The sequence below is a fragment of the Equus asinus genome, chromosome 3, assembly GCF_041296235.1.
Source record: "Equus asinus isolate D_3611 breed Donkey chromosome 3, EquAss-T2T_v2, whole genome shotgun sequence".
NCBI classification, from domain to species: domain Eukaryota; kingdom Metazoa; phylum Chordata; class Mammalia; order Perissodactyla; family Equidae; genus Equus; species Equus asinus.
Genome location: NC_091792.1, coordinates 104,513,578 through 104,539,639, shown reverse-complemented (window position 1 = coordinate 104,539,639; position 26,062 = coordinate 104,513,578). Strand labels below are relative to the sequence as shown.

Here is a 26,062-nt window from a genome sequence, read left to right as displayed (position 1 = left end):
TAACAAGCCCTAGTAAGCTTCTTTTTTTAAAAGATCATCATTAACATTTTCATCATTCATTTATACAAATATTTACTGTGTGCTTACTGGGTTGACAGCCTTTATACTAAACAATGGATAGAGAATGGCAAATAAAGTTAGTCCACCTCCAAGAGCCTACAATAAAATTTGATCCTGATTCTCAACAGAGTTTTCTTTTCTTTTCTTTTCTTTTGGTGAAGAAGATTGGCCCTGAGCCAACATCTATTGCCAATCTTCCTTTTTATGCTTGAGGGAGACTGTTGCTGAGCTAACATCTGTGCCAATCTTCCTCTATTCTATGTGGGACACTGCCACAGTGTGGCCTGACAAGTAGTGCTAGGTCCGTGCTTGGGATCCGAACCTGTGAATCCCAGGCCCCCAAAGCAGAGCATGTGAACTTAACCATTACACCACCAGGCCGATCCCTCAACAGAGTTTAACATCAAAATCTTTATTAATTTTTTTTTCCTCTTCTCTGATTTATAGTCCTTTTACATCTTTAACCCAATTAACAAAATCTAAAACTCCTCTTAGAACAGTGCAGAAAATATTACTATATTTAAACAAAATATTTCATCCAGATGTGTCCTACTAGAATGAAATACAAGCACAATCTTGTCCAAATATAAGTAAGATACTAAGCAAAGAAACAAAGCAGCTTGTCCCTCTTTTCACATCTCCAGTAACAGTTGTGCCTATTGGACCCTTGTGCCTGTTGGACACTTGCATTTCTTATCTCTACCCATGATGGGTCACACCATGAATTCATTCTTTTTCCAGTATTTCACAAGAGGTTCTATGTATAAAAAATTAATAAAACACTTACTGTTTTTAGATCACATTCACCTCCCAAATTTGTCTATATTATACAACATTTTCAAATAAAAATAAAAACAAGCACATATATAATAGAAATTACTTATTTCAATGCTTTGGTTTTTCGTTGTTTTAAATAGGCTAAATCTACCGATAGTACAACACTCTCAATTTGGTCAGCAACACATTAACCATCTTCTGCTCTCAAGCAAGAATTATCTACAAACAAAAAGAAATACACCAAACACATACCTCAACCCTGGCACACACATACCCCATACATGCACAGTGGTGGGGAGAGTAAAGAAGCTGGGGATAAAAATACAAAATACAAGAAAAGACATAAGTCCAAAGCCAAGTTTTTAGAGTTATCAATTTCTATCACCCTTCTTCTGAACGATAACTGTCCTATTCTAGGGGACTGAAGAAATAGCTCCAGGAAACTCAAATTAGATGGTATGATAGTATCAAAGGCATGGAAAATAATCAGGGTGTAAATACCACCAAAGTAACCTCAGAATCCCAATGCCATCACTGGCTCTCCTTCTTTGGTTCCTTGACAGTCTAGGGTCCCTGACAACAACCTCCAATCAGTCTGGTCTCTCATGATGCCTGTTAACACTCTGTTATATCTAGCCTAATCTATTCCTAACAAATTTTGAACGGTTTGCATGCAAGCAATTATTCTAAGTACCAAAAGACTATTCTTTCAGATTCATAATTCCATCTCTAAGAAATGTATTACATTGAATTGCCTGTATCCAACAAGAGCTAGGCCAAAAATTACAAAATGGGGCACCATTCCCTGTTCCACTATCCTGATCCTGACCATGAGAGGATCTTTAGGGGTCTTCACATAAAGAGAATCTCAGAGTGTACCAGTGACATACTGAAGCTCCCAAGGTAGATATATAGACAGGATTCTAACACAACCCTCATACATATATATAAAGAAATACAGATTTCATTCAATGTAACTGTGAACTACCTCTTTGGTCATCATGAGGATATCTCACAACACAGCTATGTTAGGAGCAATGTTACCATTAACTTTCAACATCCCCCACAAATTTCAGAATCCAGTTTTCCTACAAGTCTCCAAGAAAAACTAACATAATATAAGAAAACAGAAAGCAATAATTAGAAACTTTTGTGTGCAATAGATATCTCACTAGTATGCTTTATGAAATCAAATTTAACCCACATTCATATCTTTTAACTCCTCCATCACCAATTTCTTATCCAAGTCAAGTATTTTTAGAAAGCCTATCAACTCCCATCCTCTTCAAGAACATATACGCCAATGTCTCTCAGTGAAGGGAGTTAATAATGTTTAAAGGGTAGACAGTGAATCATTAAGAGCTTACAAAATGCTTAAAAGCATAACTGAACTGCCAAATATAATTTTATACTTAATATTTGTTTTTGTATGCTTGGGGAAACCATCTCCCTCTTAAAACAAATTCCACAATTTCCAGTAAAATGCTTAGCTTTTAAAATATTTCTTATCATTAAGTTATTTTAAGGGTATATTTTTGCATAACTCAGTTTTTTAGCACTCCAGCTTACTTAGAAAACTATGTACCAAATCTGAAACTATGTATCAAATCTGAAAAACATACAATTAGAAATCTCCTTCCCAAAAGATCTGATGCAACACTCCTAAAACTAGGCTTTCAAAAAACATTTTATCTATGTAGAGCATAAACAGGATGCCAACCTGCCTTTGAAATGGCATCAAAATAACATTAACTCCTTCATTCAACAAATATTATTGTCTGGCTAGGGACATGATATCAGCCCCATCTTTAGAAGGATTAAAAAAGGCCATTTCTATTTCCAACTTCCTTCTTCCAGTTCTCCCAGAAGACACACCCTGCCTCTAGTAGCTGTGGCTCTCCTTGATCACCTGACTTCCTCCTTATGGACAAACCAGGCTTCTAATCCCAGTCTCACTAAGTCAGAGAAAATGTCATCTTATTTAGAGGCACTGGTGGGGAAAAGGACTCAGAATTTTCCATTATTTCCAAATTTTTTTATTTTTTTGGTTCACTTACGTATTTATGAATGGAAAAAACTTACAATGCAGTATATCCAAATTTTTAAGAATAAACTTTTTATAAAAGAGTCAGGGAAATAATTCAGGAATTGACATAAAAAATGGAAAGTGTGGGGCTGGCCTGGTGGCGTAGTGGTTAAATTCACAAGCTCCACTTCAGCGGCCCAGGGTTTGCAGGTTCAGATCCCTGGTGCAGACCTACACGCCACTAATCAAGCCACACTGTCGTGGCATCCCACGTACAAAGTGGAGAAAGACTGGCACAGATGTTAGCTCAGTAACAATCTTCCTCAAGCAAAAAGAGGAAGATTGGCAACAGATGTTAGCTCAGGGCCAATCTTCCTCACCAAATTAAAAAAAAAGTGTAAGTGAATCAAGAATTATGCATCCTGCATAAAATAATCACATTTGTATTCTATGCAACTTTCCAATTTCCTGGACTCAATCGCTATGTGTCCCTCTCCTTCTATCTCAGATAGTTTCTAAAAACCACATGGCCATGGAATGTCCCTATAAATAAAAGTATTATTATCTAACTAGGCAGATGCAACACATCTGCAATCTTTTCAATATTCTATAACCTATTTTATAACCTATTTTATAGGTTATATTATTTTTATTATAAAGGCTTATGACACATTCTACTTCATAACTACAATTAAGCCTATTTTGTATATTTTCTAGATTAATTCTACAAACTAAAAATCAATTAAGTACATTTATAACATGACTAAGTAAATACTAGTAACTGAAGGAAATGTAATTTTATGTCATATAGACATTACTGGTTGAAAGAGAATTGTCCACATATTCTAGACTGATAACACTGTTGAATTTTCTTCTAGCTTTCTTCAGTTCTTTTCAAAGGCCCAAGATCTCCACTGTAGTTACCACTGTTTCCTCCTCCCAACACTAGCCTACCACTATATCCTCTATCTTGGATTATATATTTCATTGTACTCTAGCATCTCAAATATTTTCATATTAAGGTACATAGTTTTTCCAAGTGTAAAAAATGTACTTGTCTTTATATATAAATAGTGTGGCTGAATATAGAAAATTTAGGTCCAAATCTACTTTGCCCCAAATGGTGAAGACCCTACTCCACTGTCTTCAAGCATTCAGCAAGGATGCTAAGAACTTAATCATTTGATTTTCCATTTTTCATTCCCTCTCTCTGGCAGTAACTGGGGATTTTGTCTTTATCTTTAGAGTTCTGAAATTTTACCAGATGTAGATCTTTGTCCATTCATCCTGCTTGGTATTAGATGGGCTCTTTCAATCTGAAATTCATTATCTTTCTCCAGCTCATGAAATTTTCTTCAATTATTTCTTTCAGTATTTTTCTCCTTCCCACTGTTCTGTTCTCTGCTTCTAGAACTCATATTTACAGATGTGAAAACTTTGTGATGTATTTTCCATACCTCTTTAATTGTCCCAATTTTTCCAGAATTTTTTTTTTTTTGCTTCATATAAACAGAGTTTCTCCTCTTTAGCTCCAAATCAACAATTCAGTCTTGATTCACGCTAAATTGTTATTTAGCTCATCCATTAAAATCTTTCTTTATAATTTTCAAATCTTTTCTGGTTCTCTGCCCCCTTTTCAGTGAAACCATGATTAATCATTGCAACGTGTTCTTAAATCTTAAAATGAAATACCAATTACTTTTTTCCTTTGAAGTTTTCTTCTGAATTATATCTGAGGTTAGTTGTTCTTTTATTCATCTTAATCCTCTTCCATCTTGATTCTCCTCAATCATCTGAATATCCCTGTCTGTTTATATTGGTGAATAAAAGTTAGTTTAGAAAGTACAGGAAGCCAGTGTGGGCTCTGAGTTGTTCGGGTTTGTTTCCCCAAGTGGCTTCTCTCTTAACTGGGAGAGTAGTACTATTTAAGCAGGCAGGGCATATGTATAAGCAGACATCCCAGAAAGGTACCTAGACAGGAAGTCAAGCTCACTGGGAACCGCCAAAACTGCTTTCCTCAGAGTAGCATGCTTTAGTGCCTCTGCTTCTCTCTCAGGTTTCAACATTTCATTAGATGTCCTACTAAACTGTTGGTCTACTTTCTTAAGAGAATAGTTCTCAGAGTTCAGGCCTGAGGGCAGGCATCATTGCCACCAGAGCTGTTTAGCCTGGAGAAAAGGCAGAAAGGAGGCCCAACTAACTCAGCACTTTAGAAAATAATTCCTTAAAAAATTCTTGATTATTACCCAATTGCCCACTACTGTTCTTTGTATTTGTTAACTCCAAGCTTGGAGCCTTTCCAAGGTTCCCCTAGGAAAACCTGAGCTTACCTCTGGTATCTTGGGTTCCAGTTTCCTCTGAGATTTTGCTGTCAATCCGATCCCGTGAACTTTCTATCTTCTTCAAAATTCCTGGTCCTCTGATGGTACCTGTAGTGGACTGTGAACTGTAATTTTACTGCTCAACATGCTTTCTCCCCACCCCCTTTTTCTAGTAACATAATCCCTCTTGTCTGTGGGGAAAATATTCCATGTGATCTGGGTAGAGGTGATTCTTCCCAGCCACCACAGGGGTGGCCACATGACCCAGGTCTGGCTAGAATATCCCATCCCACTCTCCTTTGGCAGCCATCTTTGCCTGGCTGAAAATAAAGCTAATACAAAAGAAAAGAGAGACTAAAAACATTTAGAGAGAAACAGTACTTGATGACATCATTCAAATCTGGGTTTGGATCTTCTTCCCTCCTTCCCCACACACATGCAAGCACACACTAAAGTTACTGAGCCAACGAAGTCCTTTTGCTCTTCCTTCAAGGTAGTTTGACTAATACAATAACATCTGTTCCCGCTTTTCAGATCTGTGCTTTAATGCAGTCTTTAAACAATATCAGTGGGACATTGGGAAGAAAGGAAGTTAAAGGAATGTGCTCAATCCACCAAATTTAAAAGGAAACTTAGGACAATAACTGCAAAATAAGCCTGAACAAATGAAATTAAAGCTTTATAGTTTGCTGTTAAACATATAATGAGAAAATAGCTGTGAAAAAGCAAAAAAAAAAAAAGAAAATAGCTGTAAAGTTTACTAAGTACATCTTATTGTTCCATAAGACATCCTTCATAACTCTAGAGAGAAAAAAGCAGATATAAAAATCAATTATTCTTAACTAGCTTTTTCTCTTAGTCAAGATTCCAATGGTTTCGAAGAGAAAAAGAATGAACGAGGGAAGGTGATAGCCAATTAATGGGTCCTCTTGCCAAGTAAAGCTGTTCTTCTGGGCTCCGTGGGGTACACAACAAAGTTGTTCATACATGTAATAGCAAGACAAAAAGCTGCAATATCAAGCCTGTGTTTTCTATGTTTTAGCATAAAAACAAGAGGATTCAGTGATATGCAAAGACTTCCCACATACTAAGGCACATTTGCAACTTAAAACACATTCCACTACTGGGATCTGGCCAAGAACTCAGGTACTAGAGTTGGGTTTGAGCAAGCAAGCTGGGTCAAAAGGTGGACAGGATCTTGGGCTGTGAGGTGGTTATATGGAGGCAGAGTAAGAAAATAAAGACAGAAAAGGTACAAGTGAAAGAACAATCCACTAGCAAGTTAGGGATGTTTTAAAGGTTCTGAGATCTAGAAAACCACATGGTCAAATCTTTGCTTTGATACTTTGCCATTTTATCTAGAACTATATAATCACCTGCTAAGCCTACAGCAGAGAAGTCACAGAAATATTGTTTGCTTCATCATTCTCAGAAAAGGAGATAAAAGAGTAAGAAAAGAATGTTGCATTTCCCATTACTCTTATCACTCCCTCTTTATTAACAGTTTGATAAAGTACCATAAATTTTTAAATTAGGAGAATTTAAAAACATATTCTATTTAAATACTAAAGATCTAATGAATCCAAAATATAATCCTAAAAGGGCATCTAAGCCATACAATTATCACTTGTGGAATCTTCACTACAGAATCTCTCTATGCTAATACTGGCTCCACCTAAAATTAATGAACCCACATGCACAATTACAGTTGAAGAGTGTAACTGGCAATCTACAAATTCAATAAAATAATCAAATTAAATGGAGTTAGGAAGGAAAATGAGACAAAGATTTTTCTAAATTACAGATTTCTAATTTTATTTTTTAAAAATAGCCAGTCTTACTAGTCAGTAACCCCATTTTCACGAAGCTCTCCATTCTTTCTTATAGTTCAGTTAAAACCCCTATAGTTCACAAATGTTTCCACACCCATAATCTCACTTTATCTCCACCAAGAGAAGGTATTATTATGTCCCTTTTTCATGAGGCTCTGGGAGATTCAGCTTGCATGTCATACTTACTTGACAGCATGAATTAAGATGTAGCAGGGTCTAAAACAGCGTTCTCACTTCACCTTTTGAGAATTTACTATAGAAGAGGTCATCTACACGATATGTATTTTGATTTGATGTTCCAGAAATGGTGAAGAATAGTATACTATTCACTCACAATCTATGAAATCCATCTCAAGATTAATCACATGAATTCTTCACAAAAAAAGTTAGGAAAACAAGATAGAACAGTGCAACATTAGCTACACTCCGACTGTCTTTTATTTGGCGGGGTGGGGGGGGGGTTATCTTATTATCTGGTATTCTAACCAACTCTGAAATGTTACAGTACTATTACTACTTATGTATAATGACCTAGAGGTAAGTCATAAATTAGAATAAGCTGTCATTCACAGTGATCTGTAAAGAGGACCCAAATGCAAGATAAAATGAGCTAGTGAGCAATTTATATAAAACATACTTCTTGGGCAATTACTAGGGAGGCCACATAAGAGTAAGGAAGCAGTGAACTACAGGAGTTAAGACAGCAGACTTTGATATGAGACTTACCAGGTTTATATTCCATTTCCATCATTTACTGTGACCTTGAACAAGTTATTCTTTGCCTTGATTTTTTTCCAACCATAAAATGTGGATAATAATATTATCAACCCCTTAGAGTTGTTTTTGGGGATTAAGTGAGATACTATACATAAAGCAATTAAAATTGGACCTGGCATATTGTAAACGCTCATTAAAATATTAGTTACAGCGGTTATAATTACCCAATGTGCTAAGTGTTATGAATACCTTCAGGGAAGAGGTAATATTTCATCTGGTCCTTAATGGCTCAAGCGGTTAACAGAGAGTGACATCTAGAGAGAATAGGGCTTGAAAGCTGACATCTGACCTAGCACATTCTAAAACACACTAAACCACTACAAAACCACTACAGTTTAAACAATATGGCATTGACACACATAATAAAATGGGAAGTAAAGAAACAGACTCATGTACCTTTGGTCTAGCACTTTCACCACAGGAATAATACACAAAGATATATATCAAAAAGAGTCCACTGCAGTGTTGTTTGTAATGGGAGAACGCTGAGAAGAACTAAAACACTGGCTACAAACACTGGATAAAACCAGGGAAGTCATGATATCTAACCGGGGAATACTCCACAGTTGTTGAAAGAAATAAGGTAAACCATATGGTATTTATATGGAAGAACCTATGATAGACTATTAATTAAAAAAGAAAGTTTCAGAATGTTTTTATAATGACCTCACTTATGCAAAACAAAAATTTGTTTACATAAATACACATGTGGATACATGTCTGAAAACACACAAAGGCATGAAATCATATACACTTAAAATTTACACCTTGGGATAGAAAAGAAGGGAAATTTTCAACTCTTATTCCTTATCTTCCTCTACTATTTACATTTTTACAGTTTACATTTACTCATGATTTAATAAAAATGGGAAAAAAGATAATGCAATCTCTCTTTAAAATTCCTCCAATATAAAAAAACAAATAAATGTATAAAATAAAACACCAGTCACAGTTTAGTATCATTGCTGCATCCTTTAGCATAGGTTTGATTTAAAAGCTGTGTCATCCCTCAGATAGAATTAAAACTCATCTACCTCAGGTCTTATAACAGCTCTTCTATTTTGGCATTTTCTGAAAATCAACTGCATTTCCCAGTTCATTTGAAATATATTTTTAAAACACTGAAACAAAACTAAAGAGCACTAGAATGACAATGCAAGAGAATTAGAACACATTCATAGAGTTTGTAGGTCCTGCCCCAATAGTGTACAGAGATGTTCAAGTCCAAAGACAGCCCTGTTAAGACTAATGACATCACACAAATCACTAAGAACATTATAAAGCTGCTGGTGCTCCTCTCGTCTTCCTCATAAAAACATCTTTACTTCTCTAGTAGAAACTTGTAAGGTAGGGAAGAAAGAACAGAAAGAAGAATTCAAGCCTGCTTAGAGCCTTAGAGATAGGAGGAAAAAAACTGTTTCAAAAGATCACTTACTACATTAAACGAAAAATACAGAAAACTACTTTGTTAACCATAAAACCCTGGAGATGTTAGTTACTATCAAACAGCACAGGAAACTACTTAGTACAAACAACTAATTTTAGTATGTGGGCCTTCAGGTTATACAAAAGTAGTACAGGTAAAGATGTATATACTGAGCAGATACAATCCACTCTATTGTTCTATTGTCTAAATACGTGAAATAAAGGTAGCATTTCAAACAGTGGGAAAGGAAGGACTACAAAAGAGCTAAATCAACTGATTACCTATCTGGAAGTAGAAGATTAAGTTCCTATCTTCCTTCATAAACCAACAGAAATTTGAAATACATGAATTAAGTTTAAAAAATAAGAGGTAAAATAGCCAAGAGGTGGAAGCAACCCAAATGACCGTCAATGGATGAATGGATAAACAAAGCGTGATAACTACATAGACTGGATTATTCAGTCTTAAACAGGAAGGAAATTCTGTCACATACTATGGCATGGATGAATCTTAAGGACATAATGCTAAGTAAAATAAGTCGGTCACAAAAAGACAAATACTGTATGAGGTACCTAAAGTAGTCAACTTCACAGACACAGAAAGTACGATGATGGTTGCCAGGAGCTGAGGGAAGAGAGGAGAGATGAGTTGCTGTTTAATGGGTATAGAGTTTCAGTTTTTCAAGATGAGAAAGTTCTGGAGACAGCTGCACAAAAATGTGAACATACTTACTATTGAATTGTACACTAAAAGCTTAAAATAGTAACTTTTTTTTTACCATTTACCATGTGTTGTTTACCACAAATTTTTTAAATTATAAACAAGTTAGAGGTACGTACTAAATTACTTAAGCCATTAAAAAAAAAAACTAAACTATAAAGAGATCAAATAAAGCACTTGATCAAACTCCTTTCTAACATCTCAGTGGTAAATATGTTAAAAATACAATATATAGGGGCTGGCCCAGTGGCATAGCGGTTAAATTTGCATGCTGTGGTTCAGTGACCTGGGGTTCACAGGTTCAGATCCTGGGTGCAGACCTACCCACCACTCATCAAGCCATGCTGTGGCAGCATTCTACATACAAAAAGCAGAGGAAGATTGGCACAGGTGTTAGCTCAGGGCCAATCTTCCTCATAAGAAAAAAAAAAAAATATATATATATATGATTAAAAGGAAAAAGGATGTATATGAACTGAATCTATAAGGCACAAATCTTTATAAAACTGATGTGAGGAAGAAAATTAGTTTCTCCCAACAAATTTGAAAATCTATATGAAACAGATAATCTTCACAGAAAATATAAATTAAAATGTTAACGAAATCAGGGGCCAGCCCAGTGGCGCAGCGGTTAAGTTCGCATGTTCCACTTCTCAGTGTCCCAGGGTTCACTGGTTCGGATCCCGGGTGCAGACATGGCATCACTTGGCTAAAGCCATGCTGTGGTAGGCGTCCCATGTATAAAGTAGAGGAAGATGGGCATGGATGTTAGCTCAGGGCCAGTCTTCCTCAGCAAAGAGAGGAGGATTGTTAGTAGTTAGCTCAGGGCTAATCTTCCTCCAAAAAAAAAAAAAAGAAAAAAAAGTTAAGGAAATCAAATCCAACAATGTATTAAAAGAATGCTACCTCATATTCTGTATTCCAAAGAGTTTAATATTAGGAAATGTTATTATTGCAATTCATTACATGAATAGATTGGGGGGAAGGGGGAGAAACGATCACTTCAATAGATGCCAAAAATGCATTTGATAAAATTCGGCATATTTCTGATAACACTTAGTAAGCTAAGAGAAAGAGAAACACTAAATTGATAAAGGATATTCGCATTATACTTGACAGTGACACAATAGCATTCCCATTAAAACAAGAGAAAAACAAGGATAGCCTCTATTATCACTTTTATTCAACATTTTCAGAGTGTTCAAAACTAACGCAATTAAGAGAAGAAAAACAAATAAGAGGTATAAATATTAAAAGAGAGGAGACAAAAGACAAATTTCTTATTTCTTAGAGTCAATATAACTGACATAATATGAGAATTCAGCTTAGCGGCCATATGCGCAAGATCGAGTATCAAAATCAACAGGTTCCTATACTCCAACAATAACTAATTAGAAAGTGTAATGGAAGAAAAACACCATTCACAATAGCAATAAGAATTATAAAATAATTACTAATAAATTCCACAAGAAATGTGCAAGACCTATACGAAAACCATAAAATTTTATTAAAGACAGATGAAGGGCCTGAAAAAACAGAGGCATGCCATGTTTCTGAATGGGAATGCTCAGTAATATAAATCTATTTCTCCCCAAATTAATTCAAATTTCAATGTAATCCCAATCAAAATCTCAATGGGCATATTTTATGGCAGTTTACAAAAGCCATCGGACAAGTTTAAACACATAATATCCAAAACTCATGATGAAGATCAATGAGGGAGAACTCGTCTTCTAAGATATCAAAGGATGCTAACATATTAGGTTGAACCATAACAAATCAAACAGTGGATGACTTTTGATTTACAAAAAGAGCAATTTCAAAAGGTTCAACCCAGTAACTAAAATTGATGTGGAATAGGAATAAACAAATAGCTGTTAGGAATCTGGGAATGTTAAAAGCTCAAATTCCCCCACTCCCACCACCTGCAAATCCCTTTCTAAGTGGTAATAAACAGATAAGAGTCCACTAAATTATCTAATATCAATAAAGCTTGTTTAAAGACCAACAGGGCCTCCTATTTCTCACCCCAGTTAAACTTACCAGTTACAAGCAGAAAACTGAAAGAGAAGGTGGAGAAGAGGAGAGGGGTAGGTGGAGGAAGTTTCTTCCAACAATCCTTGACAGGGAATGATATCTAAGTTGAAATCTAAAAGATGAGAAGAAACAAAGCACCAAGGGAAGAACATCCAAGAAAGAAAATAAAAAGACCCCAAGTGAGAAAGTCTGCATGTTCTAAGAACAGAAAGGTCAGTGTGACTAGAAAACAGCGAACGAACTGAAAGCGATATAAAATGAGGTTAGAACAATAAGAAGAAACAGCCATACGAGCAAAGAGAAGTCGAATAATGATTACATTTCAGAAAGATTAGTCTTGTTGCTGCATGAAGAATGCATGAAGTATGGGGAGACAAGAGAGCTAGGAGATCAAATCAGAAGACTACTAGAAAGTTCAAGAAAGATAACAGCCTGGGCTAGGGTGATGATAGCAAAGATGGAGAGAGGTGGGAAGTTTAACGGTATACTTTGGAGGTCTTATGTCCAATATCTTTTCCCTTCCTACTCTCCCATCTTACCTCTTTAGCAACAGAAACACTGTTTCTTTAGGAAACCATTCCATGAGGCTCAGGTGGGAATGACCTCTCCTAGTCCACCTCCTAGACTGCACAAATGTTGAGGGGCCAGAAAGTTCAGCGTAGTACCCAAGAAGAAAGGTTTAAATTGGAGATATAAAGTAGAAAGTCACTAGCATACGCATATATAAACACTCAAGACGAGATAAAATCACCTAAGCAGTGAGACCGGATATCAAAAAGGGCCCAGGACCGAGCAATGAGGTACCAAATAATCAAAAGATGTATAGTAAAGGGGATAGGAGGAAGCAAAAAGGAGCCAGTAAGGTAGAAACAGGAGAGGTTAGTGTTACATAAGCAAAGAGAGTAGCATTTTTTAAGAGGCAAGGACTGGTCAACAAGGTCAAATGCTACTGAAAAGAGTAGATGAGAGATGGACACAATAATTAAGTCTATATCCAACAAGATATCCATGTATCTTTGGAAAACAATGTACAGAACTAACAAAAGAAAATTTCTAAGAAATTTTTTTAAATACTGGGGTGAAGGTCTCCACAAGTCATAAAAGAATAATTCATTTTACTTCACAAAAATAAAAATTTTCTCCATTGTGAAAATCCTGTAAACAGAATAAGTGTTAACAAATAACACAGCAAAGGATTTATACCCATAAATAGAAACAGCACCAACAAATCACTAAGAAAAAGACAATTCTAATAGAATAATAAGTAAAGGATAAAACGGGAAATTTTCAAAAGGAATCCAAATGAAAAATAAACATGAATATTTACTCCCTGTCAACAGTAACCAAGAAAATGAAAACAAAACTATTTTTGGTTAACAGATTTTTTAAACTAAGAAGATTGATCATATCCAGTAGCATTCTTATACATTGTTGATAAAGTGAAACTTGGGAGTATTTACCAAAGTTAACATGTGCATAACCTCTGGCCCAGCAATTCCATTTCTAAGAATCCATCCCAAAGAAATATTTTTGTACTTAAAAATAACTGTAAAAGGATGTTCACTTCAGCATTATATGTGTAATAGCAATGTAGTGAAAACCATGTAAATGTCTACCAACATAAAAAATCAAATAAATTATGTACCTTCATACTATGTAACATTCACAAAGAAATGAGAACAGTGAGGCAAATCCTAATGTACTCTCTCAGACACACACACCCTCCTCACACACACACACACACACACACACACACACACACACTCTCTCTCTCTTCTCTCTGTCACTCATTCATACTCATTCTCACCAAGAAACTAAAACATTTGATATAAATCAAGCTGTTAGCAGCATTTACCAAGAAAAAGTGGGATAAAAATCTTTACTTATTAGAAGACTCTTTTTTTACAAGTATGAATGCCTTTGTTAGTTTTCATAGTTAAAGTATAATCATCTGAAGATGCATATCTTCAATTCATATATTTTAAGAATGTTCATCAATGAAACTTTTAGCAGACAAACGTTCTAAGTGACAGCTCTGTTCTGTGTGATAATTTAATACACACCAAATAAAAAGAATGAAAAGACCATTTCAAATAATAATGATTAATTATGGAGAACAGGATTATAGGTGATTTTTGTATTCTTTAGATCTTTTGATTTTCTCCAATTTTCTACAAATATGTTTCCACAAATACGTATGTTTAGTTATACAAACATTATATTTAAAATCTAACTTAAAAGATATTTAACACTGTACCCTACACTGTCCCATAGCTCAGTTTCTCATATTTTAACATATCTGTACCTGCAGCAACCACGAGTATACTTAAATAGCTACCTCTTTCATACTACAAAATCTTCAGGGTAAAATCAGAATGGATGATTCTTTGGAGTCAATGACATTCTAGAAAAATAGCACAGACAGACCTCATCTTAAAAAAATAAGAACATAATACCACAAATCAGACGGTATTCCAAGAGACACTCAGTCTACCCTACTCATATTCAAAGACAGAAATAAAATGATCCTTATGAGACCAACTCTAAAGGCACACAGTTACACTGAAAACTAACACAGACTCCCAAATAAATAATTTTACAGAATTAAAATCATCTTCATAGCCTTAAATTATTAATTTTATCTCAACAAGACTTAAATTTTATGAAGCTAGGAGAATGTTTCAGTTTCTTCAAATCCCTCATAATCCCTAAGTGATTTTGCTAGGTCTCAATAACGCTTCTTATATAAATTTAGTTGGAAAAACATCCTAATAGTGATACTTATCTTCTAAAACTCATAACAGAATTTCATCACTGTGCTAAGTTTTCATGTATGTACGTAAGTTTAAAAGTTTTATTACTACAACATACATAAACTCATTTAACTCAATACATACAGCTCTCATTTTAAATATAGCTAACTTTTTCACATTCACTGAGAGAGAAATGGTTGAGACTACTATATACTGAAAACAGCCACACATAGGAGATACTCAATAAAAGTTTGTCAAATAAAAGAATTCCTATACTGCATCTCACAGTAGTAAGAGCTACAATAGAGGCTTTTCAACATGACTATTTTTGTTATGAACATCATATAAAAAATTAGAGGGAAACATAGCATAGAGAAGGAAAGACACAATAATGGGGTCAAAGAGTGAACTGGAAATAGACCTGGTGTAACACAAACTGGAAGACTTCCTTTTCTCCTCAGGTTTCAGATTTAGGGTGATAAGAAAGAAGGAAAAATAGAACTTCATGTTAATGTTGATTCCAAATTCAAAACAGACGAAATCAAATTTTCCAGATCTCTCTGAAATATTTTTCAATCAAAGATTCTTTAATTAAAAAACAATCCACGAGGAAAGACCCAGACCAAGAATTAACATTACAATAAGTTTTTACTTCTTCACTTTTCTTTTGTTCTTTTCTGTTCCTTTCTTTTTTGGGGGGAAAGGGGGATAAAAAATATGAAAGATTAAATGAGACCAAATGATAGCTTGGGAGGGGCATATGCCCTGCTAAAGACACACAGCTACAGACTAGTTTCATATATTTGTCATGTCTGGTCTGCACTTTCAAATAATCTGGAGAAACGAAAACTGAAGAGTTCACTTATTTTCAAAATTGAAATAACACTATCTAATGCACCTCATATTTTTCTCCATGTTATGACTCAGTTTGAGTAACTGGTTAATTTGAACATTAACTGAACATTAAGTAACAAGCAATAAGAGTATTATTAAGTACAATCTGCAGTCCTCCTTCATCATGGATTCCATCCCTAACCCTCCAATCATTTTTAAACTATCCCTCTTTAGATCTTCCATGGTTTTAGTCATCATTTTCACGATACAGCAGGCAGAAATATATATAATCTATTTGTGCAGATGTATCATAGCCTTATTTAAATTAAGAATTATGATTTTTCTCTAATATCTTATTTAATCTTGTTCAACATTATGTTGAACTTTTACTGAAAAAGCATGCTTTGTTTAAGACCATTCACCCAAAAAAGCACATTTTTTTTTTACCTATGACTCAAAAAACCTATTTAACATTTTAATCTATTCTCAAGAATCTTGTCCATTCCCATCAGCACAATTCACTGTGATCTATCTGCATGCTTTGAGAGAGATTTTATCATCTATTAAAATTGTTCATAAAAACACTAAATAATATTAGCTCCAAAAGGAATTCCTAAAGTATTGTGATCTTTACATTTTTTTCTATCTGACTTTCTTTTATTTCTAGTCTCACACAAAAGTAAACTTAAAAAGTCAATTCTTTTTAAAGATCAGGTAATGTTTATGAGTTTTGTAGGATGACGGAAGGCAACCTAAGTTATGCTTTCAATAATTAGGTCTATATTAATTTTGAGTTCTATGGTAATCTTGGGGAAAATAAAACCCAACATGTCCCTTTTTAATAATTAAAACACCAAATTATAAATCATGATAAAATATCTATATTGCTCCACAATTCCACTTCCCCTCATGACTGGATAAGAACAGTTGTAAGACAAAATAAAAGTTAAGAGAAGTTAAGCACCATTAAGTAAGCAAGGGTATTTTGCTTCTGGGTGGCAAGTAGATCGGCATAACTCTACCAGATAGGTAAGGTTCCAGGGACTAGAAGGGTATTCATATTTACACATCACCTTCAATTCTCTAATGATCTGCTTTTTTCAAGAGATGAAAGTTAGTCAGATTTGGCATAGGTTACCATAGATGTTGGTGCCCCCTATTGGTCCTAACAAAAACATGAGTGGTATCAGCAGGTATTCACATGCCATTATGAAGTGAAAATTCCTTTTCATCTATGGTCAAGTATGGAAAAATTATAAGGAAGCTCATTATATCCACATTTCCTAACCCACTAAATTATTTTTATAAAAATACAGAATAAACAACTGTCATAAAGGCAAATACACTGCCTCAAGGACCTGACAACCAACCTCCTAGTCAACTGGACAGTATAAGTGAATACCAGTAGCAGCAGTGTAGTGATTTCTGAGAGTTAAAATGCCCTGCTTTAATGACTATTCAACAATGAAAAGTTTCACAGTACTAACTCCAATTAGGTTGGTGAGGTTAATGATGACTAGACTAAATTGAGTAATTAGAGTCCAATTAAAACATCTGACGGGGTCCACCATAAACAGCTGCAACCAAGTTCTGTTACCTTAAGACTTGAGGTGCCAAATATTTCCAGAGTTAAGTGGTTAAAGAAGAAATATTTATGAACTATTTTTACTTCAGAGATCTGACTTCATGAAAACCTAGCAAAGGTAAGACAATGGTGTACAGACACACACAGTACAGTGCAGGAGATATAAAGATGTATTTTAAGATAATGTTTCTGTCCTCAGATCTAACAGTCCACAGCAGGATAGATGAAAACTGCTTCATCAATTAAAAGGCACAATACAAGGATTTAAGAGAGAGTAGGCATAGGGCTAGTTTACCAGAAAGAACAGAAAAATCTTGGACCCTCTACTTCACAACACAAACACCACATTTGTTACCAAATTACCTTAGTTAATGCAGTTTCTAAACAATCCACATAAATGCCTGTCTGATTCCCCACTGCCACTGCAGTGACAATGTTTCAAAACAAGGTGGGAGGAAGAAGGTAGTCACAGACCTCTGAGGATCTAAGAAAGTTTGTACTCATAGGTTGGGGGGAATCTTATAAGCACCTTCAACAAAATCTCGTGTTTAATTTCAGGGTATTCACAGCCTATCCAGACCCCAAGTTAAGAACTCCTATTTAAAAGGAAAATATTTTTTTTTAGCTTAATAAAGGCAGATAACCTTGAAAAGTAAAAATCTTGAGAGGCAGGGAGAAGCAATAAATTGCCTCTAGAGAGAGTGGTTTTCACTATAAAGTTTCATTTTCTTAACAATTGTTAATTCTGGATGGTGGGAATATGCATGTATTTATCTGTACTTTTCTGTATTCTTTTTTCAGTAAGTTTTTCAGAGTAAGAAAAGGAAAGAAAAGCTTGGGATAGCCAACTTGTCTTCAATGGTTGCCCTACTGCCAAAAAAGTATCTCCCCCTATACCATCTGAATTCATTTTAACATTATCTGAAATGCCAAAATCAGAGATGTTGCACTCAATATCACACAACATAAGAGAGCATGTGAATGAGTAAGTGAATGAATGAGCAGGCTTTGAATCAAAGAGACATAGTATATAAGTCTCGCTCAGCCACTTATTAGCTATGCGACCCTGATGAAGTTACCTAAAATCCTTCTAAGCCAGTAACTTTGCCTCTAAAGTGAATATGAATATCACCACCACAAACATTTGCATACTTCTGAAACTTATACACTTTGTTCAGGATATCCATTTACCACTTAATCTTACTCTCATACCTCCCCCAAACCTTTATTTAATCATTGGTGCGTTTGTAAATCAGTGTATCTTAAAACAGTTTTCCTCACCATTGCTTAGCCAGTATAGCAAAATGCCCAGCATGTATAGCAACTCCAAAAATTTACTGAATAATGAAACAAATATGACTTCGTAGGGTTATGGTGAAAATAAAATGACAATACATGAAAACTGTATTAACTCATTTAATTCTTGTAACAATGCTATTAGGTAGAATCTACTATTATCACCATCTACATATGAGGAAACAGAGGTGGAGCGAGGTTAAGTAACCTGCCCAAGACCACAAAGATAGTGAGTGATAAATCAAGGATTTAAATCCAAGCTCCAGTGCATGCTCTTAACCGTTATGTTAGACTTGACATACTGTAGGCACTGAATAAGTAACAGCTTTTATTATGTTCTTAAAATGGAAATATATCTAGGAGGTTTAAGGTACTTATCAGGCACTTGACAATCAATGTCTACAGGTTTAACTGGCTTTCCCCTAATACCTATGGAAGATCACCATCACTAAGAGAAGTAATTAAGTAATTGAAAGACATTGAAATCCATACTAAAGCTGTTCAGCAGTCCCGGATCCAAGAGACGAAGAAATTCTATTCCTTCTCTTGGTTGGTTTCCTAGATGAATTCTGGATTCTCCCTAGGTACTAGTTATTCACTGAAAATGTTTTTTTATCAAGTACTGTGCTTAAGCAGAATAGGAGACAAGACAATTAATTATGACAGAACCATTGCTTCAAAGATCTTAACATCCTGTTTATAAATACTGCTTCACCAATTAAGAGATGAAACTGGGGAACAAGTAAGCTTCTCTGGGCTAATCTGGGATTCTACCATAATAACAGAGGACCTTAGACAGCATTTTCCATTAAAATACAAACAAACAAAAAAGATTTGGAAGTGAACTTGAGGAAACACAATCTACTTCTGAAATAATTTTTCTTTCTCCCTCATTCTCAGTCCTCCCTCTTTCCTGTCTATAAACAGATTCTCCCTTTCAAAATCCTTTCAAAAGTGAATGAATAAATCAGTACTAATTTATTTAATGGCTCCTCTTGTCTAAAATTTTTTCACTAGGTTTGTCCCTTAAATTTAAAGCCTCAAGCTACCTATAAAAATAGATAGAATTCTTATCAACTCCTACTGCATTTGCATTTTATGCATCTTCAACAAAAATATTACTTTTAATAGCAAGTTTTTCCCCTCTTTGAATTCTGCTTTAGAAAACACTGATGCCATTCAATTACATTTAAAAATGCATTCAAGAGAACGCAATGTTATTTCTGAAATGGAATATCAACTCTTGGAATTTCAACATTTTTTTCATGTAATATTCAAGTAAGCAATTTATTTTAGTCCACTAATTTGAAAAGAAGTGCATCACAGCTTTTGTGTTGGAAATACATTTCTGTTTTCCTTATTGGACAATCATCCACTGAAAGCCAAGAAAAGTAAACATTTTCCAATTTTTGATCTAAGTTTTTGTGTCAAATTGGGGGGGAGGTGGGAGAGGGAAGGGGAAAGCTCTTGGTCTTATATCTTTGTTTCCAGGTATACCTGAAGTTATACAAATTATCTAAAACAGATTATTCTACTTTGAAATACTGAAGAGAAAATCCAATTCTCAATAAGAATTAGATTCTTGTTCTTCAACATTCAAATAAAGTTCTTAGGTAAATTGAATCTCCTTTCCTTCCAACTTTTCCTCTTTTAGCAGATATAGAAAATATCCAGCTGGCATTTCTTCATAACGAATGCATATATTTGTTATATTATCCTCCACTTTTTTAGGTTAAATACTCCAAAACTGCACTATTTCATATTCTTTTTTAACCTTTTGATGATTTTTATTGGAAGGATAATCTCAAGGATCATGTTACCCACATTCTTCACTGTGTAAGCAACAACAGAATGAATGAGAAAAAGGACTTATATACAATGAGTATTAGCCACAAGATTTCCTAGCTCTACAAAGTTAAACTTCTGGTGACGTATCAATAAAATGGTAATGAAATGAAAAACTGCACAACTCATCCATTTGGCTTTTGGTGTACAGTGACTGTGAGGTTTATTTATTTATTTTGGTCAAGGATGGAGGCAGGTATTGTAGTCCTTTCTGTCTGCTCATCCCCCATCATGTACTCGTATAGATTTATTTTTAATGGCTGTACCTTCTTATACTTACTTCTCCTGACTCATCTTCATAACAAATGACAAACCCATTGTTTACACCACTATGCAGAAGACAGAATAAAGCACACTCAAAACAAAGAAACACTTCCCTAGTTGATTGAAGTCAACATATACCATCCATATTTTCCAAGGAAAACAAACCTGACTCACAAAATTAACACACCTACAAACTTAAGGCTATTCTACATGATGTAGGAAATACTAAAAGTTTTGCTTATTAGGTCAAATTCCAATGGACAAAACTACCTAGATATGTAAAGTTTACAGCATAATATTCCAGTAAGTACTGCACTCAACTTGTTATTGTGTTACTGGAGAATTTAAAAAAATAAAATACTGATATTTTGCCCATTATTTGCTGCATGATTGTGTTACCTTGCAATTCACTGCCTATTTTCTGAAAGAGGTCAGAAGGGGGATACAAGGAAATTGTCACAAAAAGTGTCCTGGTCTGAACTGCTAAAAACTTTGATTTCTACTTTTGCTACTATCCACAACCAGTTTCCTCTAAGCCTTGTTTTTCTCATTTTTAAAATAAAAGGGTTGGACTAGATTATCTCTAAAATGTTTCTCATCTCTACAAAGAATAATACAATTGAATGATTCTGTCACAATAGATTTTATTAGAAATAAGGATCCAGTCACATCCTTCACTTGTTTCAAATGCAGCCTGAGCAACACATTGTCCTTAAATATCCAACTAGATCAATACAAAATCTATCAATACAAACTTATCCTAGAATTCAACAGGCTAAATGGAATAGCAGGGAATGTCTGTCTTTTTGGTATAGAGATTTACACTACTTCTCTACCTATCTAACTTCATCCTGTCTGAGGCAAAAGAGAATCTGGTCTTTTACTAATACATAAGGCTCAAACTCTTTAAAATGTATTTCTCTATTTGAACAGATCACAACATCCAATAACGCAATTTTCAAAACATCCATCTTGCACCAAGACAAGCTCTGTGTTTGTGGAAGAGAATAAACGGCAAGAGGGACTTCTAGATAATTCAGTTGTTCCCTCTTATAACTAAATTTATAATCAGCCTTTAAAGCTGTTTTCCTTCTGCTGCCTTAAGTTACAACTTCTTTCTCCAGATCAAGATTTTCTAGCTTCCATTTCAGGGAGTGGACAAGAGAGTTACAAAAGAGGTGATAGAACTAGGAGGGCTAACTCTTACTTTGTTGTCAGTATGGTATTTTTTACCGAGCTTTAGGATTATATGGCCTTCTTTGAAGAATAAGGTCCTGCAACGCCGCCTGTCTGTGGACCCAGGAAAAATTATAAACAGTTATTATGAAACCAGATCACTAGGACAAACCAAGAGGCCCTTCCTATCCCAACTCACCACAACCAAGCCTGGCTCAGACTCTTTAGCCGCCACATATTATCTGGAAAACAACAGGACCTAACTTAATTCTTCCTAACTAAGGAAGCACTTGAAGATGTATATGAATGTACGTGTAAGGATCAAATATATTTTCATCCCACTGAGTTATACATAAATGTACACGGACACGGACGTAAGATGAGTTCATTCAAAATCCTGGAGAGATCGAGGAAGTGAAGGTTACTTCAGCAACCACAATAGTTATGAAAAAAACCTGCAGCAGAACACTATGGAAAAGTACAGCTTCTCACGTGTCTCTCTCATACACAGATACTTAGCTCTGAGTCCATTACAACCTTCCCTCAAAACTGCTCTCCTCCAGCTCACCAGCGGGAGAAATTTACCAACCTCCCAGTCTTTCCCCAAGAGACTCATCTACCTATTATCTTACCCCTCCCGCTTTGGTCCCGCCCCCGCCCCAGAAATAAGATGGCCCTACTGGCCCCAGGCAGACCCCGCCGGGAGTGCGAATAGAAGATCTAACCAATTCCCTCCATCCTTAACCATGTGAACCATGCCCGGTAACGTGCTGTTCACCAACTCTGTGGTCCTCCCACCCCCACGTGTCAGCTACCCTCCCCCACATGCCCACACCTCACGATTGAGGCCGGGGAAAGAAAGAGGGCAGAGGAAAGCCTGGCCCCTAAGATAGATCAACCCACAGGAATCTGTCCCACCGCAAGTCCCCTCCCACCTTCGGCCCCTGCCCTTTACAATCCCTTCCTCCCTCCTTCCTTTGAAACCAGGCCCTTGCCTCAGAAACCTCCTCTTCCTCGTCGTCGTCGTCCTCCTCCTCTTCCTCGCTGTTGTTGCTGCTGGTGCCGCCGCCGCCACCTCCTCCGCCTCCGCCGCCTCCACCGCCGCCGCTGTTGTCGCTGTCGCTGCTGCTTTCGCTGCTACTGGGGGGTCGGCAAGTCCGGTTACGCTTGGCCTTATGGTGCTGCTGCTGCTGCGGCGGCGGCTTTTTCTTTAGGAGCAGGTCGCAGACTCGCACCATCCCACGAGGAGACGAGGCCGAGCGAGCCCCGCTGCCGCCGCCAGCGCCGCCGCCGACCTCCGCCGCCGCCGCGGGGGGGCCCGCCACAGCCGCCACCGCCGGGGGGCTCCCTTCTCCCTCAGCTGCTGCTGCCGCCGCCGCCGCCGCCACCGCCGCCGCCGCCACCGGAACCGTCGCCTTCTCCATCCCCAGGGAAAGAGGGAGGGCGCGGACGGGGGAGGGGCGTGGGGGCTACGCTCTACCGCGACTTCGGCCGCACCGGGGCCGACACAGCGCTCGGTGCCGCCTCCACCGCCACCGCCTCGGTCACCTCTACTGCCGCCGCCGCCGCCGCCGCTCCGCCAGCTCTCACCTCGTCTCGCGATACTAAGGGCGGGGAGCCTGACGATGGGAGGGAGGGAGGGAGGGAGTGTGAGGGAGAGGGCGGGGGCGGGGGGGTGGCGAGGCTTAGAGGGAGACCCGGGTGTCGGGATACCCAGAGGAGCCGAGACGACGAAGCAGCGGGGGGGAGTGTGTCTAGGGCGACTTCCGATGGGGGGACGGCGGGGACAGAGGACAGCCGCGGCGACTGCCGGAGCGCCCGCGAGCGCCCGGATTGCTTCTCTTTCCTCGCTATTTCCCCCACACGCAGCCCTTCAGCCCTCCCTTCTTCCTTCCTTGCTTGTGACTAGAACGCAGCCGCAGGCGGAAGTGCAAGTGACGCCATCAGCCGTCGCCCGAGCGGTGGCGCGCGGGTGGCCGAAAGACGAAAGTGAGACTTGGAGGGCCTGGGCCGGGCCGCGAGGGCGAGCGGGCGGTGCTGCGGGGCGCGGGGCGCGGGGCACGGGGCGGGCGGGCTGGCATGGAGCGGCCCCCGCCGGCGGGGAAGGCGGGGCGGGAGCGCGGTCCGCACGCTTGGGTAGCTGGAGGCCGGGACCGCCAGATCCGGGAGGTGGGGCCTCGTTGCGGACTGTTGCACGTAGTTTTATTCCTGGCAATTTTTTGCACCGGCGAATCGTGAGTTAGGGCTTTGGATCTTGAGAGGTGGCGTCGTATGGGGGAAGGAGCCCTCTTTGCCTAAGTCTTGGGTCATAGGCTTCCTGATCACTGAGTTCGCACTTGTGTAATATAAAGAAGTTCGATTAGGTGATTTCTGAGATCACACCATCTCTAAAGTTTCCAAAGTGGAGAAGACAAGAGAAGGAAGCAGGATCTGTGCCAGAGTTTGTAGACCATTCACTGAATGACCCTGATTTAGTTCTTCCACCCCTCACCGACTCAGCTTTTGTCTATGAAGTGAGCATCATAAATAATCATCCTTATCTCTGCATCTCTTGGAATATTGTGATGCGCGAGGGTTGTGAAGGTGTAGGTGTGTGAAGAACTTCCAGGACTTTTGAAATAGCGTAGCTTATTGAACTCAGAATTATCCTTTCTGGTCCAATAAGAGCACAGTGGCATAAGGAAAATAAAGCAAACATCGAAGGCAGATGTACTGACACAAGATAAAAAAGTATGTCTCAGCTGACAGAGTTGCCTTTTTAAGACTGCTAAGTTTAGCTGCGTGTGCCTGAATTTTTTTAGCGTTTTTTTTTTTCTTTTTAGTATTGGCATACCATATGAAATGTGGGCAGTTGCCAGTACTCGAGAGAGTACTATGGCAGAATTGGCAATGACTGAATCAATTCATTAAAGCAAAAATTCATATGCGCCTACTGTGTGCATTGTTTATGAAATCAAAGTCCCTGCTTCCAAGGGCTCTTCAGTGTAATAAGTGCTATAGTAAATAGATATACAAAGTGCCAACCATCTGCCTGTTCCTGTCTTTTATTGGTTGCTCAGTGCCTATGCAGAGCAGTACACTACATTGTGTATCTTACCACTAGAGATTTAGGTTCTGTAACCTCAGCTGGATTCTTCCCTCCTTCTTTTGATATCCTTCAGCACCTTTTTCCCTTCCCACCAGAATACTTTTTGCAGTCTTTAAACCTCAGCCACATTTCATTATATGACTTTACTTCAAACTTCATTCACAAGAAGATTGATGCCATTAGGCACAAACTCCTTCAATTTTCCAAATGGTAGAAACTTAGATACTTATGGATCTTTCGTTTTCTCCAGTATCAGAAGAATGAGACTCTCCTTGCTCTTATAAGCCTAATTATCCATCTGTACTCAACTTCCGGTCCCCTTTTTCTCTTCCATTTATTATCTTTTCTGTCTTCAGTCTCCCGCATTTCTGGTTCCTTAGCTTATCCTTCTGTAGCTCTCACTCTCTTTCCCGTCCTTCCAGGTCAAGCTTTAAAGAATATTCTACAGTCAGTGTCTCTTTGTTACCTGAAATTCACTCACTAACCCTCTGCAATCTAACTTCTATACCAATTGTACTATCAAAAATACTCTCTTTAAAGTAATCCCATTACTTGGAAAAAAATGAATTCTTACTCTTTTATATAGTACTGAAGTGATTATTTTGTTGGGACTAGTAGGATAAGGTCAAACCTGTTAGAATGGACAGAGTGACTTTCTGTTATTTTTGTCTAGCATTTTTTTCCTTTTAGAACTTTGTGGCAGAGACTTGACTAGCCATTCATGAAACTTATTTCTTCTTCCAGAAAATACAGGTAAACTAAGTCTTCCAGTTTCCTTTGTAGTTAGTGTGTCCATGTAATTGACTTATTGCCAGTGAAATGTGAATGGAAGTGATACGCACATTTCCAGGCTTAATGAAGTCCTCCCATCTTCCCTTACTCTTTCTCTATCAGCTTGAAGCTAGTGAGTATAGTGACACTGAAAACTATATGTTGGAGATGCCAGAGCCAGAAGAGACAAGGAACATGAGTGGGTTAAATCACTACTTGGAAGGCAAACGCCTCCAAATTAGAAAAACTCCTTTTGGGACTTCTTTGTAAGAGAGAAAATTGACATTTGAGAATTTATATGTTACAAGAGTTAAAATGACCGTAACTAATCCAGTACTGGAAGTAGAGTGCTGCTAAGACAGTACCCTCAATTATGGGTTTTTTGACTTAGTGATGATGCAGCAGATGTTGGAGAAACTAATACCAGAGGCTGGAAAGAGACCCATGTTTTACGGTGGCAAAACTGTCTCCCAT

At 37.4% G+C, this 26,062-nt stretch overlaps 1 protein-coding gene across 5 annotated transcripts in view; it reads right to left on the bottom strand.

Annotated features, from left to right (window-relative positions):
• ANKRD17 (ankyrin repeat domain 17) overlaps window positions 1-23,327 on the bottom strand; it is a 163,186-nt gene extending 139,859 nt beyond the window's left edge. For 3 of the 5 annotated variants that reach the window (XM_014847237.3, XM_014847239.3, XM_014847240.3), the window contains exon 1: window positions 22,725-23,299. In XM_014847237.3, coding sequence (XP_014702723.2) covers window positions 22,725-23,153 — 429 coding nt within the window. In that variant the 5' untranslated portion in view covers window positions 23,154-23,299. Of the gene's footprint in view, window positions 1-5,193; window positions 5,263-22,724 lie in introns of those variants that run through there. The other 2 variants (XM_014847236.3, XM_044766123.2) reach the window with 2 other exon arrangements.
• Window positions 23,328-26,062: the final 2,735 nt, after the last annotated feature.